General features: G+C 48.4%; 1 protein-coding gene across 4 annotated transcripts in view; it reads right to left on the bottom strand.

Moving 5' to 3' along the window:
• Window positions 1-18,636, bottom strand: part of LOC144723511 (tetratricopeptide repeat protein 7B-like) — a 118,433-nt gene that overhangs the window by 47,979 nt on the left and 51,818 nt on the right. For all 4 annotated transcript variants that reach the window (XM_078602321.1, XM_078602322.1, XM_078602323.1 and 1 more), the window contains 5 exons: window positions 18,300-18,417; window positions 16,410-16,467; window positions 12,365-12,437; window positions 11,248-11,408; window positions 128-244 (listed from right to left, as the gene is read on the bottom strand). In XM_078602321.1, coding sequence (XP_078458447.1) covers window positions 128-244; window positions 11,248-11,408; window positions 12,365-12,437; window positions 16,410-16,467; window positions 18,300-18,417 — 527 coding nt within the window. The remainder of the gene's footprint in view (window positions 1-127; window positions 245-11,247; window positions 11,409-12,364; window positions 12,438-16,409; window positions 16,468-18,299; window positions 18,418-18,636) is intronic.

The following is an 18,636-nucleotide window of genomic DNA, read 5'->3' as shown; positions in this document are numbered from 1 at the left end:
TCGCAAGCCAGTGCACGCGTTCGGCAACACATCGTGTCACGCACAGGAGCCCCTAATGATGACGATGGTGGAAGTGCATTGCGCGTCTATTGCACTGGCGGTCGGGGGGTGGGTGATTAGGGCGAACCTGGGGTTGGTGAGGCTGTAGCAAGCCTTCCATATCTGCAGCATGTGCTTGCAGGTCAGCAGCGCCTCGTCCGGTCCCTTGCACAGGGTCTCCAGCTTCACCTTGGTGAACAGCAAGCTGCAGGGAGACACGGGGGTGGAGGGGGGTACAGCACCACGGCGTCACGCTCGGTGATGCCGCAAGCTACTTCGGAGGTCCAAATATCAGGACGCATCACGGGGATGAAGGAAATCTCGCAATACCGGCGGAGGGGATAACCTACAGAGGTGACTACTCCATCATGCCTTTCGGCCATGAGGATTATTCGACCATACTTCACAACGTTGACCATGAAGTAGGGTGCCAGGACCAGTTCGGATATCACTCGCCACTGATTGTTAGCCGTGGCCGGGAATCAAACTCAGGTCACCTAATTCAGACAGCAGTTAAATAATCAGTCACTACCACTCTCTGCAACAATGGTATTTATTTTTTCGGATCATTTGCTTAAAAAAAATTTTTTTACACACTTCAATGCATGTTTATCTCTAAGGTAGACATCGATTTTAATCTATGAATCGATGCATTGTTTCTAGACGTGCAACGAATTGTGCACACGAGAATCGATGTTTTTCTATGGGCTTTTATTTTATTCAATGGGTTCACGTGACCCCTGCAGCCACGATAGCCACGAACATTGATTCTGGAATCTAATCGTAAACCTGAATTGGGACAATTCGTCGTATCACGAGGGTGAGACGAATCGTTACGAGGAGCCCAAGCCAAAACACACCGCTGACAATTAAATAAAAAACCATAAGTGCTGTTAGGGTATAACTTTGTGATGTCATAGAGCGGTATTGCATATTGAAATAAGATCATTCATTAGCCGGTGGGTCTTTACTAGGGCCAGGTTAATAAGTTGTGTCCAGTATATCAAATCAAGTGTATTGCTATTACCCCAGAAACACAAATTGTACGTGTTAAGTTCCTTGGCAACGTATGTATTAATAATGAACGTGTTTCCAGGGGAACTGCATTACGGCCTTATTAAAGAGGATACTAAAAAACGTGCTTAATTCACTCGAGAAGCAACGCCCTCTTTTCACTTCACCATCTCGTGCCGTGGTACAGGAGGCATCACAAAGCAGTCGAGCGCCGACCGGGCCGAGTCTCCGTAGAGCCAACGCACAAAGGATGACTCCTCATCCTCATCAGCCCTATCGGAACGATTATCGCACGGCTCAACTCTGCATTGGGCGGGCACGCGGTAGGCAGAGCGCTCGCCTGCGTGCCGCAGTATGGAGGGGGGCCGCCGCGAGGTGGGCCGGGGTTGGTGGGGGTTGGGGCAAGTACAGCAGCGGGGGGGGGGCGTGGGGATTAAGTGAGCGGGAGCTTCGGTTAGGGCTGGAATGGCAACCAGGACACGCCTGCTTGGCCTCGGCATTAATCAACCACAGAAAATCACACCGCGTGCGCCAGACGTGGGCCGCGCCGGGGGGCTTCGTCCGGGAGACGCCGGTGGGTTTTTCAGTGGCCGCGTGCCGCCAACAATTTTCAGAACGGGTAATGCGAGCGCTACGGGCCCGCGACGGAGTGCATCGCCGTGCCGGCACGATCGCCGTAATTGGCCTTATTTTAAGCGGCGATGCTCGCGGTGAGCGTAAACTAATTTGCGCCCAGGCAGTAAACGAGGTATGAGGGTGGAGGAAATGATTTGTAACGGAATACTAAAAAGTGACAAGTGGCAGTCCAGCATAGAAAACATAGTATGAATATAAATGTTTTTTTTTAATAGCCTCTTTGTCAATCCACTGATGGGTAAAGGTCATGTATTCGATGTGGGTTGTTTGACCATACTCCAACCACGCTGGCCACAACTAGAGATAGTATATTTTTCTCATTGTATGACATTTGAAACATCTTACGTTTACAAGTACGAATGCGATGGCGCTTTGAGTGGCAGACCTGTGCCAGAAAGGCACCACACGTGTGTTTAACCAAAACAATAATTTACTTGACAGTGCAGATTGGTTAACGAGGTGACCTGTTCAGATATCACTCAGCACTGGTGACAGCAGTGGCCGGGAATTTAACTTTAAGATTATTTGGGTTTGTATAGCGGACCATAGATTCAAATATTTAACATTTAACGTTAATAACTAGTGTTGCGCCACCAACATGTCCATTGTAACAATGAGATGGGTGATTATATGGTAAATCATTCAAGGCAGGCAAAGCAGCCGCTTACTTACAACCCAGATAACATTCATCAAGGGCCTTACACAGCCATCGCACGTGAAGTCACATCGAGTGTAAATATGCTGCTCTCACCGCAGTGCAAACGGTGTCCTGTTACTTTTCAGAGGGGGGGGGGGCACTGCGAGTATGCCGAGGGATGATGGGCAGGGAAGGCGTGTCCTGTCACACGTCAAACCATTGCGAAATGACTGCACCGACAGCGCCGACAGCACGATGTTGCATCATTTTTTTGTTTCGTTTACAAGCGCACTTTTTTTTCTAGATTTGAAAGCGCACTTTTGCCAAGAAGGATGAACGGCATTCGTGCAATGGGGGGGGGGGGCGAGCGCGTGCCAGCTTGCTGCAGACCGCACGTGAAGACGATCACGGCCGGCACTTAATAATAACGACGACGGGAAGATGATTCAACAGCCGTTTCCTGTACATTTATTAACGCTGAGAAAAACACCACCACACACGGGGGGGGGGACGGGGGGCTGGGGTGGAACACACGGGGGGATGGGGGGGGAACACACGGGGGATGGGGGGGGGAACACACGGGTGGGGACGGGGTGCTGGGGGACACACGAACGCCAACACGTGTGCGTGCCTCCACCACCGCGTGTGACAGCGCGAGACGCGGGGGCGGCGGCTCTGACGCCAACTCGCTACCGTGACCGTCGCCATCGCGATGGGGAAACGCTGTGACGAGGCGGACGATGTGTTCCCCCCACCCCCGTTCTCATGAACTCGAATGGCACGTGTGTGTGGGCTGCGTGCGCGCATGTGGGGAGCGACGGGTTAGTGGTTAGCGAGCGCGCTGCGCTTCGAACCTGGCGACACGAGTTCTATTCCCGATCACGGCCAACAAACAGTGATGATTTATTTGAATCGGTGCTGGGTCTGCCCTAGGTCGACTCGGCCTCGAATGTGTACCTGGTGCGGTGTGTAAACATCGCCACTCGGGTGTGGTGCTGGCCATGCACCCGATTCAAGAGCCGAATGGCTCAAAGGGCTAAACCTAATAAATGAACTTGAAATGAACTTAAATGAACTTTGATGCCCGGCCTTTATAGGTGCTCGCAAACAGCACTTGCTCCAACAGCCTGTCAAGGGCTATACGGGGGGATAATTGTGTTTAGTGTGTGCGCACGTGTGTGGGCGCGGTGTATAAACAAAAGCCGGTTGGGTGTGGTGTTGCCCACCCACGCCTCTGTGTGTCATTTCGGCCTTCGTAGGTGCTCACGAACAACAGCGCACTTGCTCCAAGTCTGTTAAAGTCTTTGTGTGTGCGGGGCGTGGGTGGGTGGCTGGCTGGCTGCAGGTTGCGCACTCCGCGGCGACTTGAGATGGATTCCCAGCCACCGGTGGGGGAGGGATATTTGAACCGGATCTGGCCCCTTCCATAGGTTTAAACAGGTACCTGGTGTGGTGTGTAAACATCAGCAACGGGGACACAAACGTGGATAGGTGCGGCGCTGTTCCCCACCCCATCTCGTGCACCATTCTGACCACACCAGCCCACTTATGCGCTCGCTAAAGAGCACTTGGGCCAACAGTCTGTGAAAGGTCTTTATCCTTGCATGTGCCTGTGCTCACACGCGTGTGTGTGCGTGTGTAATTTGCACCACAAATTCACAGCATGTATTCTAGATTCGAAGCTTTCGTGGCTGCAAGGATTCATACTCTTTGTTTTTTTTCGGACAACGTAGCGAAAGCGCCCCACCTGAAGAAGGATGCTTGTGTTGCGCCCGAAACGTCGTCATTTAATTGAGTTGTTTTCAATTATTTTGTTTTTTACCTACGTGACTTTGCCAAAAAAAAACCCAAAGAGTATCACAGCATGTACGTTGGGCTCCGTAGCACGCAGACACCAACACATGCATTATTCTGCAGTTCTGGCAAGAACCTTGACAAACATTCGGCCTGATGCAGTTTTCATATCTTGGCTGAATTCCCAACGTCTCTACCAAACCACCTATATACCCCAAGAAACTTTGCCGCTGGTCCCAACGTTGGCGTGCCATCGACTTCCACGCGGAGGGGAGTTAACTCCGTCTATTCTACTTAGACCTATACTGTCCCTCCCTTTGCCGACGATAACCCAAATACTCATCGCTTATACATTTATATTGCTGAATAAGAAAGCTAACCATCCGACAACAGTCTGCTTAAATCATATTTTATACATTATTTGTATTTCTGGGTTTATGGTCCGCTTACTCCTTCCGCGCCTCATTATGTTGCACAGTTAACGCATCATATGCCGCCAATTGTGATTTTGTGGTGAGATATCTATCTATTATTTTCATGCTAACTGCATTGCGTTTTTAACAAAGTGCTGTCCCAATTTAACCCATGCACAGGGCTGCGATGCTGCTGCTGAGATTATACACAACTCTGCTTAACGACCGCGGTCGGTGGGGTGGTAAACGTTTTAGATCGACTGCGCCTTGTTTCCTGCTCGGGAACAAAGCAAAGTATCGGTTTAATGCTTAAAGTGTTATGCCAGTGTCGATTCCAGCACAATCTAAATTCAGGCACGCGTGTCTGGGCACACGGACGCCGTGCCGCAGCGTGCAAGCTCAGCCCAAACCTTTGCTCTGTGTGCCCGCTTCACGCGAATCGAGAGGACACACGCCCACCAACAACAACACTTGGGCTATTGTAAAATAGCAAGCTAAAGCACCCACACACGCGGGCGCTCACCCACATGCACACAGAAACACTGCCATGCTCTGTGGACATTTCCACGGCCGTCCGTCCGTCCACTGGTTTGGAAAATCGGGCTGGCCGCCTATTTGCTCGTGCTGCCTATAATCTCCTTAATTGGTTAGCGGGATAGAGAGGCTCGTGGCTTTTAGGCGTTTCACATTACATGCTTGTTACTAAAATCAATACCGTGGCATGCAAACTGCATGGTCCGACTTGCGCGATCAATACAATTTAATACCCGCCGTTATTTGGTTAGCCTTGTGCCGGGAACCACGAATGCATCACGGCCGATATGGAATCATTCATGCTTTCACTATGATCGCTACAAGTGTAACGCTGCTTGGCACTTGATCACTATTAATGAATGCAGGGATCCACTGAAGCTCACATTTGTTTAGCGTGTTCTCAGAGCAGGACAACGCGACTTGGAATGTAAAGTTGCCGCGTTAGCATCTGTGTCGTTTTAAAATGATCGCAACTGGCTTCTTGGCTCACGCCACGCCTTGCGTCGTCCATGGCACTGTGCATTAACAATCGCACCTTATTTTGCGCTTGCATTAAAAAAATCACAACTTGAAAAACGTCATTCTAAAACCGAAAATGCATTAATGGTGTTTCGCGAGCATTTTATTTCCTGCACAGACTTCGTTTGGGGGGGGGGGCGGCATGGCTTTACACTACGGTGTTTCCTTGACAGTGTCGCAAAGCGCAGCCAAATTAATTTAAAAAAAGTGTCGCCCCCTATTACCTCCAAAGCACTTGTGCCCGGGACCCCATTTCGCAAAAGAATGGCCTCCACCATCAATGAATAACTATCCTGTGCCACCACCGCACGAAAGCCATTAAGGCCTCCCAGGCCAGGCAGTGCCAACGATGTGAAACGCACAGCGGCTGACGGCACAGTCACGGGTAAGCGGTCCCCGCGGGGGGGCACCGTCGGGAGGAAGCGGCGATCTGAAAGACCCACGGAGTTGAGTCGATCTGCCGTAATTCACTCCAAAGCAGCGGCCTCAACAGCATTGCAATCCACTTCGCGGCTTCATCGCCAACTCAGACACTCTGCCGCCGCTTCGTCGAGGGCGCAACAATATTTCTTATTTTTATCTCTCTCAAAAAAAGAAGAGTTCTCTGTTGAAGCGCCCGGTCAACCTTTGCTTAGCGGGAGGTCATTCTCCTCTACTGCCCACAGAGTATTTGGAAGTCCTTTCCGCCAGGCGTAGGGGCGCTATCAACCCCCTGCCCCGATTTCAGTCTCGGTTTAAGACGTTCCTCTCCTCCTCTGCCTCTTCTGACTGACAGCCTCCCCAACTCTCTCTGAAATATTCCCAGTTACTGTACAAGAGCTTGAGATGCGGCTGCATTTCAACACAGCAGTCTCCACGGTGGCGAGATGTTATCTCCCTCGCCTGGTATGCCACAAGTCGTGGGTTTTTATCCCTAACCTCGACACCCCTATATTTGGAGTTTGCATGTTTTCTCTACTCATGGTGTGCGTGGTTTTTTCCTCTGGGTCCTCCGGTTTTTTTTCCTCCACATTTAGAATCAACATGCATTTAGATATTCGGCTGCCATTAATTTCCACATAAGCCACTTCGTTGAGCCGTCATTTGTGGCCAGGTCGCTTCTGAAAAAGAGCTAATAGCTCAGTGGGCCTTACCTAGTAAATAAACTAGTTAAAAGTAGTTTATTTAGACACTATATAAACCTAAATTGTTGTTAATCCAGTAATCTCGAACAGTAACTTGTAAATATTCACATCCCCACCCCCACGGGAAGATCTTATCAATTGTCAGAATGTGTGGTCATGATTCAAGAGTATATTATTAATTTTCATGGTTTTATGGCTGTTTGTACAGTAGTTTATTTTCCATATGTTCACTTTTGCTCAATACTATTTGCCTGAATGCAATATTGGCATATAACGCGCACACACTTTTTAAAATAAATTGTTAAAAGCATGATTTAATACACACACCATGCGTGTTAGAATGTATTTCAATCAGCGCATGGTTACGTGTCTATCTAACCTAACATTAACCTAATGGTAGAGAAAGTTGCATAAGCGTGTTTGGCATAAGCCCTGATGTTAAGGAATTCGATGGGGGAGTCCGCTTTCAAATTTTCCACCTCATTTTCCATAGCTCAGTGCCTCGGTCCCTCCCAAACCGTGAGCCCCTGTGCAATTGCACCGCCTGCACACTCGATAGCTACGTCACGGGGCACAGAGGGAGTTCCCGCAACATAAAACAGCAGCAGATTCGCTGCGGAAATACCCTCATGGTAACGCAATTCCATAGAGATCACTTACATTCGAGGAAATAAACGCCAGCGAAAGTGAACAGTGGTCATGTTAAAGGACTTGTTTGGAAATTAATAGTGGTGGGATAAAGCAGTACATTTCGTAGATTTTAAAACGATCTCCTCCTTGCGGTGCACTCCTGCTCGGGTCCAATGCCTCACTAATTGGTTATCGCAAGACGCAACATCATAACAGCGTCAACCGTTTTCAAGAGCAATTTTAATTTAAAAAAATGTTCTCCGTCTCCCCCGGAGAATTGGCGTCTTCAACAACAAGAGGCTGTGTCCCAATGCCGTGCGTGGCCGTTTCAGTCGCTGTATTTTAGTGGGAGGATTTTAGCTTTGGACTCATCAAAACGTAGTTGCTCTGCTTTGACGCTTCGAGTTATAAAACCAAGGGTTAGGGTTGACCGAGTGGCTGAGTTGGATAATTGTACAGAGGCAGGCAGCAGTGTGATTTTGGGTTTTAATTCTGACTCTGCCAGCGTGATTAAAACGGGTTCACGGTGTCAGCTTAGTTACCAATAGTTGCACCAAGGCACATGTTATAACTTTGGATTTGCACGTAATTTTGCACAAATATTCCAGCTCTGAAGACAACATAATTGTCGTTTGTCATGCAACGCATATTATTTGCAGTGATAGAAAGAACATTGAGTCGTTCTGTGACATCATCTTCCATGGCCATACCATAACGCAATGTGAAGCTTGCCAGGGGTGCAATGATGCATACATTTATCAATATTGATTCTTAATGTTACGATGTACGTGTGTAAGAATCTAGGTTTTTGGATACACGTTCGATTGCATGCAATGTGTTTACATCACCCCTACAGCTACCAGAGGTATTTCCATTCACCATTGAATTGACTTTTGAAATCATATCAAGACCATGAATCATGAAAATTCATGGAATCGCTCATTGCACGATACTAATGGCATAATTTTGATACTATATCCTACAATCCAACTGCCCATTGTCAATCCACTGCAGACTGACGGCCAATCGACACATCGCGTCAGTCATCAGGGTTGTTGGACCGTACTTTATCAGCCAGTCAGTTCACTTTGGGTAAGGCCCACTTAGCTAAGAAGCTCTTTGTCAAGGGTGACGCGGCCGAAGCAGCTGAGCACGTTACATTCGAAGGGCCGGGTTGACAAGTACAACACAAAAATAAAGGAAATTTGATAAAAATTACGAATAAACAATTCGAAATAACATCAATACCGAAAGAACAAAAAAGTAATATCATGCTGGTCAATGTCTGTTGGAAGGGGAGGCCAGAAATAGAACTGATATTAACAGGTTCGATGTGCAGCGCACAAATCACGGCGACAAAGCAAGTTGTGTCAGGAAAAAAAAAACGTTAATTAGTCGCGCTGTGATTTCAAATCCAAGTTGCACTGCAAAGCAGGTTGCCAGTCAAGGGGAAGGCCTTGGGAAGGCACCACACACTGGTGAGACCGGACGCGAGACGTGCGTGACATCCAGCCAGGGACAGACCACGAGAGGGTGACAGACGGGCACGGACAGACTTAAGTCAGAAAGCGACGCCTGCCATCGCTTACCATCGCACTCCAATCCATCCGCATCGCGAGTAATGATGATGTCTCTTCCTCCACGACCCGATCCACCCCGCGCCGCTCAAAAAGCCGTTTGTCATAACGCATCCGTTATTCACCCATGCCTCAGTTGCTGTGGCGCGCTAAGATTTTATGTTCTCGTTGGAAAGTCGCCCCCACAGAGCACGAGCCAGGCTCAAGGCTGGCTGAGCTTCCGAGATCTGACGAGATCGGGCGCATTCCGAGTGACACGGCCATAGGCGTTCTGCATAATTGGAAGCTAAAATTGCGCAAGTGGAACGCACCGATGGGCTTTTAGTTATCTCTGCTTGGAAGTCCCTCAGAATGCTAAGAACGTTAGCTCACAGTTTATATTGCTATACAAGTAGAGTAAAACCTTGGATTGCGAGTAACTTGGGCTGCGAGTGTTTTGCAAGACGAGCAAAATTTTTTCATAAAAATGTATTTGATAAACGAGCGAGGTATTGCAATACGAGTAGTACGTGTCTGCCGAGCGTCACGTGATCACAACTGATATACGAGTGCTTTGGATTACAAACACGTTTCCGGTACTTGTTAATCCAGTCAGGTGGTACTTGTTAATCTAGTCAGGTGACACAGGCCTTGAGTAAACAGCTCCCAATCGAAAGGCTGTGTTTAAATCCTGGCCTGCGGTTGACTCAACCCATCAGCCTTCCGCAGTAGATAAAATCATTACCAGTTTGTGGGGAGGTTCAACAGTGCTTGCCCTTAGGATTAATTTGCCGCTGCCATAGGAATGAGGCAGTTCTAGTCAATGCTCATTTGAGCAGAAAGCCATTGACTTACAAAATAAATATATTAATAGGGGTGGAATGATATATCGGCTGACAGATTTTTATCAATTGCTAAGCGTCCGATATAAATATGGAATCGCATGTTTTTTTGGTTCGTACATGTTGTAGTAATGGGTTCACGTCACCCTTGAAGCCACTGAGAGCGCTACACATCAACGCAATGTTGAGTCTAAACTATGAGTCAAATCAGAGCCCTGACTTTTGACAATTAATTGAATCGCCGGCGAATCGTTCCGCCAAAGTTACCCGCGAACGGTGAGGGTAGCACACTATCTATCAGCTGGCACAAGCGGAATATTGTTTTTGTTTACTTGCTTAGTTTTAACAAATTATGTCAAGCACGGAAGTTAAGTGAGCACGCTACGCGCCTAACGCAATGTGCACGCAGCGAGTGCCTGTTAACGTGCAAATCTCTCCGCCAAACTGGACTTCTAAGGACATGAAGCTGACCGAGGCCCACTTATCATCGCTCAGCTATAACACCAAAAAGGTCGAGACTTAAGAGAATCACAACAAACCTAACTCTGCCTTACTCTACCTTCAAACGGTTAATCAATGATTTATGCTCCTTTTTGGCTTTGGACCAAGAAAAACCATCAAAGCCGACTCACCCACGCTCCGTGTGCATTTTCTTTTGGCGGTTTGATACAGCGGCTTTTCAAAAAGAAAGTGGACGAAAAAGGATGAAGCGTTTTATCCGTTAAGGGCATGGCAACATGGCTAATGGATCGAAGGGTTCGCGTGTTTACAAATTGCATCTACACAGCTATTATTGGGCAGTTAATTCTTTTTAACAGCTGCGCATCCATAACTGGGCACGCAAAGTTGGGTCGGCTGCCATTTGACCGAGTTCACTCGGACCCTACAGGAAGCTTCAACGGTCGAGAATGTTTCCTGGATACATTTTAAGTCGTTTCAGGTGTAGGAGACTTGTCTACAAGATGCTGAACATCTGAACGCAGGAATATGCTAAGATCTTGAAATATATCATTGTTAATATTTGATGAACGGCATGAGCATTGTCAAACATGCATAAAAGAAAATGTAAAGACATGTATAGCATGAGGTGTCCAAGAAAAACTTGTTAACCTACACGTATAAATATATATACAAGATTTCCCCTGCTGGCTTCAACAATTCATCATCTCTCCATAGACGGTCAGACAAAGAATGTAATCATTTACATGTTTCATCCATTCAATCTGCCTACTGTCAACCAAAAAAAGTCTATTTTCTGGACAATGAGACTTTGTGAGTGTTATCAAGTTTTTCATTTGTAAACGCGAATATATTAAAAGGTGCCCTAAAGCTGCCAGACTTAAAAAAACCTCTCGTTTTGCTTGCATTGCCTTCTACGGGCATCTCACGGTAGGACATGACGAGAGGTGTGGAGAAGGGGCGAGGTGAGGGAGGGCTCGAGGAGGGGTGGGGCGGGCGGGCGGGCGGGCGGGAGGGAGGGAAGGAGGGAGTGGCACAGTGTGAGGTCACCTGAAGCTCTCGGGGTACTCGCTGAGGGCCATGTCGAGGATGTTGAGCGCATCCTGGTGGTGCTTCTGCGCCGACAGGAGCAGGGACAGCAGGTGCAGCGAGTTGAGGTCGTCGCCCTGCAGCTGCAGTGCCTGCCGGACGTAGCCCAGCGCCTCCGGGATCTGCGGCACGGATGACGGCACGCGCGGGTCACGGCGCGTCCGAACGCACTAGCCACCTGCGGCGTTGCCCGTCGCGGCGGGGAGGGCTATCTATTTCGCCACGATCGATCAAGTGCGGGTGGGCAAGCGGGTCATGTCAGTTAACGGTGCCCAGATAGGTAGGGTGATGCGGACGTGGTCATAATACTTAGCACACTGGATTCGTAATCCATAGGGGGGCAGCTGCCGTGGTATAATGGTTAGCACAGGGGACTTGTTATCCAAAGGGAATGATTGGGACAAGTTGTAATGATAAGCATACTGGACTTGTAATCCAGGTGGTCGGTTCCATCTCCTGGGGGTTGGGGTAATGGTTAGATGCCTTGTGAACCCATATGTGGCCACATTCTTGATCTCTTTGCTGACTTTCCTATTCCTGCTTGACACCAAGCATTGTTCCCATGTGCAAGAATGACAGAGTAAGATAAAAATAGGGTCGCTTTAGGGCTTAACGTGTAAAATGCTACCACATTCGCAAACATCTTGATATTCAGAAAGTGATTTTTCAAAGCTTTGTGAAAAAAATTACAACAGAGCTACTACTCCCCTCGGGAAGAGCAAATCTTTGCTGTGGTAAGCAGGAAAGAGTGAGCATACATAGTCAAGTCCAAGTGATTTCCTGCTCAAACGAGTATTAAGGTCATGCTCAGATCCAGTTCACATCACCGAGCCAGTGATGTAAGTGCCACATTATTATGACAGGGGCTAGTCGATCCGTCGGACAACCATTATGGACTTTCCCACAAAGCGGCGCTTATTTTATAGAGCCCAGAGAAACGATGGGCTGAGTTGTGACACCCCAACCAGGATTTTAATCCGCAACCTTTTCAACTGCGAGCCGCTCGCTCTTCGGCTGAGCCAATTGGCCGCTTGCATTAACGTCTCGGGGTGAATGCAGCACAAAGCCCCCTAGTTACCTGTCTGGAAATGGCCAGCTGAAGAGCGAGGTAGAAGGACGTCTGATGGTCATCAGGGGCCAGGTTATAGGCCCTGCACACCACAGCACCCAGAGAAACAAAGACAAAGATCCCCCCGCGTAGCGCCTTTACAGACTGTTGGAGCAAGGGCTGTTCTCGCAAGCACCTATGAAAGTCGGCACGGCACATGAGGGTGTAGGTAGCCAGCACCACGCCCGTGGTCTCCCCAGGAGCGATGTTTACACACACCGCACCGGGTACTCATTTGAGGCCGAGTCGATTTAGGGGAGGCCCAGGACCGTTTCAGATATTCGTCACCAATGTTGGCTGTGAGCAGGAATCGAACTCGGGTCGCCTGCTAACCGCTACACCGCCACTCCCCACCAAGAAATGTAACATGCAAATGCACACACACACGTGGAGAATGAGGAGAATGAGTAGAACAAGGATGCAAACGACACACAGATGCAAAGAATAGGCGATGAGCAAATGAATAAAAGTTGAAGAGGGGAAGAAATTGAAATGGGTTACGTGGGACAAGGGGGGGACAGAGTGGAGGGGGGGGGGTACAGAGAGGAGAAACAAGAAGAGCAGATGCAGACGGTTGAGATAGAAAATGAGGAGGGCAGCCAAAGAACATGAAAAAGAGTGCAGAGATGTGCAGATTGAGGGATCAATTACACGTTCTTTTTAGAAATGCTTTCTGATTGAAACCACATTACTAATGCATGGACTTGCAAGCTAAGATGCCCTTTTTCAATACTTTTTTTAATGCATTTCCATGTTTCTTTTTTTTCCAGCGTAGTTCAAAATCAGCAGAACGGAGCAGAAATGAGGAAATAAGTATTTTTTCATCGGCTGTGGTGGTGGAATACACCTGTGATCTAGCGCTTTGGAGGCAGGGTTTGTGAGCGACACCGATGTAACCAGATTGATGAGACACTCAACAAATCTCACCGTTACCACCATGAGCTTCATCCGAGCCCAATGAGACTCCAAATCAAATTTTTTATAAAAGAGGCCTGGTATGCATAAAGAATATGAGGTGCCCTGTAACAGGCAGTACAGCAAGTAGGTCAACTGGTCTACCAATTGATGCCTGCTCCCGACAGCTGCTCATTCATTCATATGATACCTCTTCATAGGTTCTCTCAAGATTAGAAGCTAATTGAAATTAGAGCAAACTATAGCCAAAGTAAAAAGTACATGTAAACACAAAAGTTTCAACTATGTCACCAGTAAAAAAAAGCAGTACCGAACTAGGAAATGTTCCAGTAAAATTTAACTGAATCGGGTCTGAATTGCTTTACTACATTTTAATAATTGTAATGCATTAAAGCCAGACATTAACAAAACGCAGCACACATTTACATGAACGCCTTTATGCGAGAAAGTAATTTCTCGCTTAAAACTGTGAAGAACTGACCCGATTTTACGAGTGCCCTCACCGTTATTAAACCACGGACGCTTGGCCAAACACACGAGGAATTAATAGAGGGGCGATCGGCGAGCTTCGTATGAAATGCATAGCAGCAATTACTGAGATTTTCCCGCAATGCTCTGAGGCCCAGACCAATTTCCTTCAAATACAGTGAACACTTGCCCTGCCACGGAAGCCATCCCTAAAGCCCCATTATTTCAGCGATCGCTCAAAGAGGCACGGAGCTCGTGGTGGCAGACGCCCCCGACTTTGTCTTCAGCGGCCGTGTCGTAGAAATGGCTTTGTGCCACGCGGGCGACCAACCCACAATCGGGCGCAAAGACAAAGGTCCCCCGTGTAGCCTTAACCGACCGTCGGGGTCAAGTGCTGTCAGCGAGCACCTATGAAGGCCGGAACGGTACAACACGAAGGGGTGAGTAGGCAGCACCACGCCCGACCACCTTTGTCTCCCGAGTAACGATGTTTACACACCGCGCCGGGTACTCGTTCGTGGCCGAGTCGACCTAGTGGAGGCCCAGGACCGGTTCAGATAATCGTCACCGGTGTTGGCCGTGAGCGGGACTCGAACTCGCGCTAACCGCCGCGCCACCGCTCCACAACCGGGGCGCATCCACCTGGTCACCAGCGCGACGCGGCGCGATCGAGCGGTCCTGCTCGTCCACGACGGTGCATTCACCGCGTCCCACTGCGGCGCTCCGCGCTTCGCGGCGCAGGAGGACAGGATAACCGGAATTAATTTCGAGAAATAAATTAAATGCTCTTCCAACCCGCCACTGGCCGCTCTTTTATCCTTCAAGGGAGCGTGGGTCGCACCGTGAATAGTTTATGAGCAATGCCGTGGCGCAAACAAGTGCGCGCACTTCCACTCGGTGGAAACCGTCCAGCCAGTGCGGCGGGGTGAGCTTAATGCCCCGTGGGAACGGAAAGCCCTCCAGCCGCAATGACATGAACTGACCTCTGCCAACCTTTACTTTGACCTCATTTCACAGCTTTGACAAACCGCGGTGAACACCGTCAATGTAAACCCTTTCAAGGGTGTTGCTTTACAATGCACATTGTGTAGTTGCAGTCAGACCCCCCAGTGCCGACACAAAAACGTGTTTCAATTACTCCACCCATGTTGAGAGCTCGGCCTAGCAGATTGACAGTTTCATCTCATCCATACCGTGGTGCTTGGCTACGTAGGGTGCGAAAGAAGTTCAACATACATACATACTGTCTGTAGGTCCAAGTGCTTCCAATTTGGCTTCTTTACTCACACCGCTTGACTCTGGAAATCCCTCCCATCGTGTCTCTTCCAAAATTTTCATGACCTTGCTCAATTCAAGAAAAGCGTTAACTTTGACCTCTTACACCTTCAACAGTGCTGTGTGCTACAGGCCACTTAGCATTGTGAGCCATTGGGCCTGTGTTCAGCAGTCGTGATAAAAAAAAAATCTAACCCCTCCAAGGGCTCGCTGCAGTCTATAAGGCCATTCCCGCAGACGTCTGCATCAATGATTCCGTTTCAATGCCTCACCAAGTACTACAGCACCCAGGGCATATCACCTGAAACGTGCGTGCACTGCGCATCGTGTGTGCGGCGGGGGGGGTGGGGAGCGTGAGACGGGGTGGGGGCCCTTGGGACAGGAAGGACAGCAGAAGATGAAATGGAACGCGCAACGATTTTGAGTGGCCCATTCTTTTCGGGAATGGTCAATTTTTTACAAGCAAAAGCAGCCATGCCTCATCGGTGTGCTGTGAGGGTAATTGCGCTCATCTGTCTGTGGCTCAGCTCCTAGACGAAATGGGGACGTCCCTTTTTAAATGCGTACCTTATCTGGAATTAACTGTGCTGCGGATGCTCTCGGGATGGGCGCGGATATTTGCCGTCTCCCCGAGTTCATTCACGAGCTCCGTGTAAAAGATGTCTTTTTTTTTACGTCAACAGGCACACGGGAGGAATTTAAAACTAAAATGACAATCACGTATGAAAAAGGCACGCGCTTTCGTTCCGAATGCATCCGTCTTGCTCAATTTCCGTACGAGATTGCTTTTTTTAACTTCTTTGTCTCGGCAGAATGCACAGCACCATGTCGCAAAAAGTACAAAATGCAAGGCGAGCATTTAGGGTGCATTTCATCGGCAAAAAAATGCGATTAACACATCGCTCTTTAGGTCTCAGTGTTGATGATGCACTTATCATCATCATCGCCGTGAGCCCATTGAATCTTTCCCTCTGAATACCCATGCCTTTAGTTCTGAGATATTTAACATCATTATTTATTAGTGGAGGACTGAACTTATTACGATAAAGATTTGCCGTGGAGATGGAGAAATTCATTCGGTTTCATGTGCAACTGCTCAGCGGATTGTTCCAGCATGGGACTGTGAGTGATTGCAATGGGAGGCCTTCATTCAGCAGTGGATCAATCAAGACCAATGATGATGATGATGAAAGTTATTAAGTGCCTCGGTAAAACTACATGCACTGTCTGCAGACTTACCCTAACATTCATCACTTTACACATGCTGTGTTACTCCCAGGATCCTATGCACACAATAAAGCATTCCTGTACTATCGTAACTGCAAGAGTTTGTTTTCTAATAAGTTTTGTGCATTACCTTTGGAAGGCAGTCAACGCTTTCCTTTGAAGCTCCTCGCGGGTAACTCGCAATGTCGCTGCAAAAAGAACGGGAATATATATTTTGAAAGATCTATGTACAAAGACACTCTTACTTTATCATACCATTTATATAAAACAAAACCATCAACATAAATATATTGCATGAACTCCATGAACCTGCTCCTGCCTACCTCTCCATCTCATCTCGCTCTACTCCCCCCCACCCGCCTTCCTGTGTTCTCCAGCAATAAAGGCCCTTCTGTCGAAACCCTCGGACAAACTTCGCTCAGTGGAAAGACTCATTTCTCCTCTGGTGCAACTTGAGCCTGGAATTCCCTTTCCACAGCCACCTGTGCCGTTCACATCGAGTCTCAAGACCCGTCTCTTCTCCTCCTTATGATAGCTAGTCTGTCTCTATTTTTATGAAAAAGCATCCTATCCCTGTGATGCGCGACCTGTTGTTTTTTTGTGCAGCACCTTGAGATGCGCTCAATCTTAGGCACTGTATTATATCCGCACTGCAATGTCCATTCTAAACATGTGGAAGCTGTGCAGCAGGCGAGGAACAAAAAAAGCCGGGCTACAGAATTCACATTCTGGATGCAACAACAAAGTGATCGACATTTCCATTTTCACCACAAACTGTGCAAATGAAACCTATCTTACGCTCTCTCTCTCTCTCGCTCTCTAGCCGTAACAACACAGAGCACACTGCAGAGGCGAAAGCCCATCACGACTTGTGAATAAACCTGTAGAAATTTAATATTTTTCTCCACACAAACCAGTCCGGTAAAATATACTTTTGTGCAACCTTTTGCGCCGCCTAAGAATAGGCGGCTCATGAGAGTGCTCGCGTTGGCAGAGATGTCGCACGTCTTTCAGAGCGAATGGCAACCTCCCCCCCTTGTGATCGCCACCACGCGCTGGGCAGCTGTCCACAATTACAACAGCCGACCCCGCAAAGTGCCACGCGGCTATAAAACCTTCGATCACACGGAATCGTTTTTTGTTTCACGTGACCGCTTTTTGAACCGCAGCGCAGTGGAAATAAAATGCTTATTTTTAAACAAACGCGTCTCACATGCTTCCCCCCCCCCACCCCTCGGCCTTCTCAACGGGAATGGCGACGTTGCGTGCCAGGGGTTCACAATGCAAGCGTGCCCCGCGCATTACCACTGCGGTGCTTCACAGAGGGGGTCAACGGGGCGTTTGTCCGGGGGGATCTCTGGCAGAATGTCCGCCATGGGCTCAGACCCGCCAATGGAGACGCGAATCCGAGGACCGCCCAACACTGATATGAGCGTGTGGCATACCTGTCAACCCGTACGGTTTGCCTGTATTCTTGTACAGGGAAACTGAATTGGTCTGTAATAAGGTAGGCACTGATAAGGTGTTGATAGGTATGATGTCGGGTCTCACTTTGAATTGCCACCTCAATCAATGACACAAGATAATTAGTCACAAACACATGGATCAAGGTGGGGGGGGGGAATGCAAATCAGAGACGGGCCCATACCAATCAGTGGGCTGAAGCAGGGCACATTGTCAGAATGGACCAAGGCCGATGGACGATTCGTGGTCAAATTGAATTCAATAATTACATATTTCTTCTAACTTTAACAGTGCTAATCGCATTTTATACTATTTATCATTTGCCCAGTTATGGGTTTTTGAAAAAAAAATTCATGAAACATTTGTTTAGGAAATATTTTGCGTAAAACATTATAAGTTTCCACATTCACCATTTGATATATGTAACTTGAGCTTAAGTAAAAACACATTTTTTAAATTAACGATTCTGCCTAACTACCACCAACCACCAACCGCGTCCATTTTCTTTGTGAAAACGACGACGTCTGTTCAATTCCCGGCAACCACGGCTACTCACCGTCCGTCGCCTGGAGGCTGTAAATGAGGCCCAGCGCCAGGAAGCCCTTGGCTTGAAACTCGCCCGCCCGCTCTTCCATGTCCACGACTGCTTTCGCAAAAAACTCTCCCTCCTCCAGCTGCCACGCGGCCAGGAGGGGGCACACACGAGGGGGCACGCAAACGCACGCACATGCATCAGCGAGCATCAGCGATGTGATAGTCCGGCCATCATTGGCCACACTTAAATGTTCCTGCTCCTTCCATTTTTTTTTATTACAACATTTTCAACACGAGCGTGGTACAGAGCACAAACCATGACACAGCGAGGGGGTACAGAAACTCCGCGAGCCCAGTCA

The sequence above is a fragment of the Lampetra planeri genome, chromosome 18 (genome assembly GCF_965212315.1).
Source record: "Lampetra planeri chromosome 18, kcLamPlan1.2.h2, whole genome shotgun sequence".
NCBI classification, from domain to species: Eukaryota; Metazoa; Chordata; class Hyperoartia; order Petromyzontiformes; family Petromyzontidae; genus Lampetra; species Lampetra planeri.
This window is presented reverse-complemented; position numbering and strand designations above follow the sequence as displayed.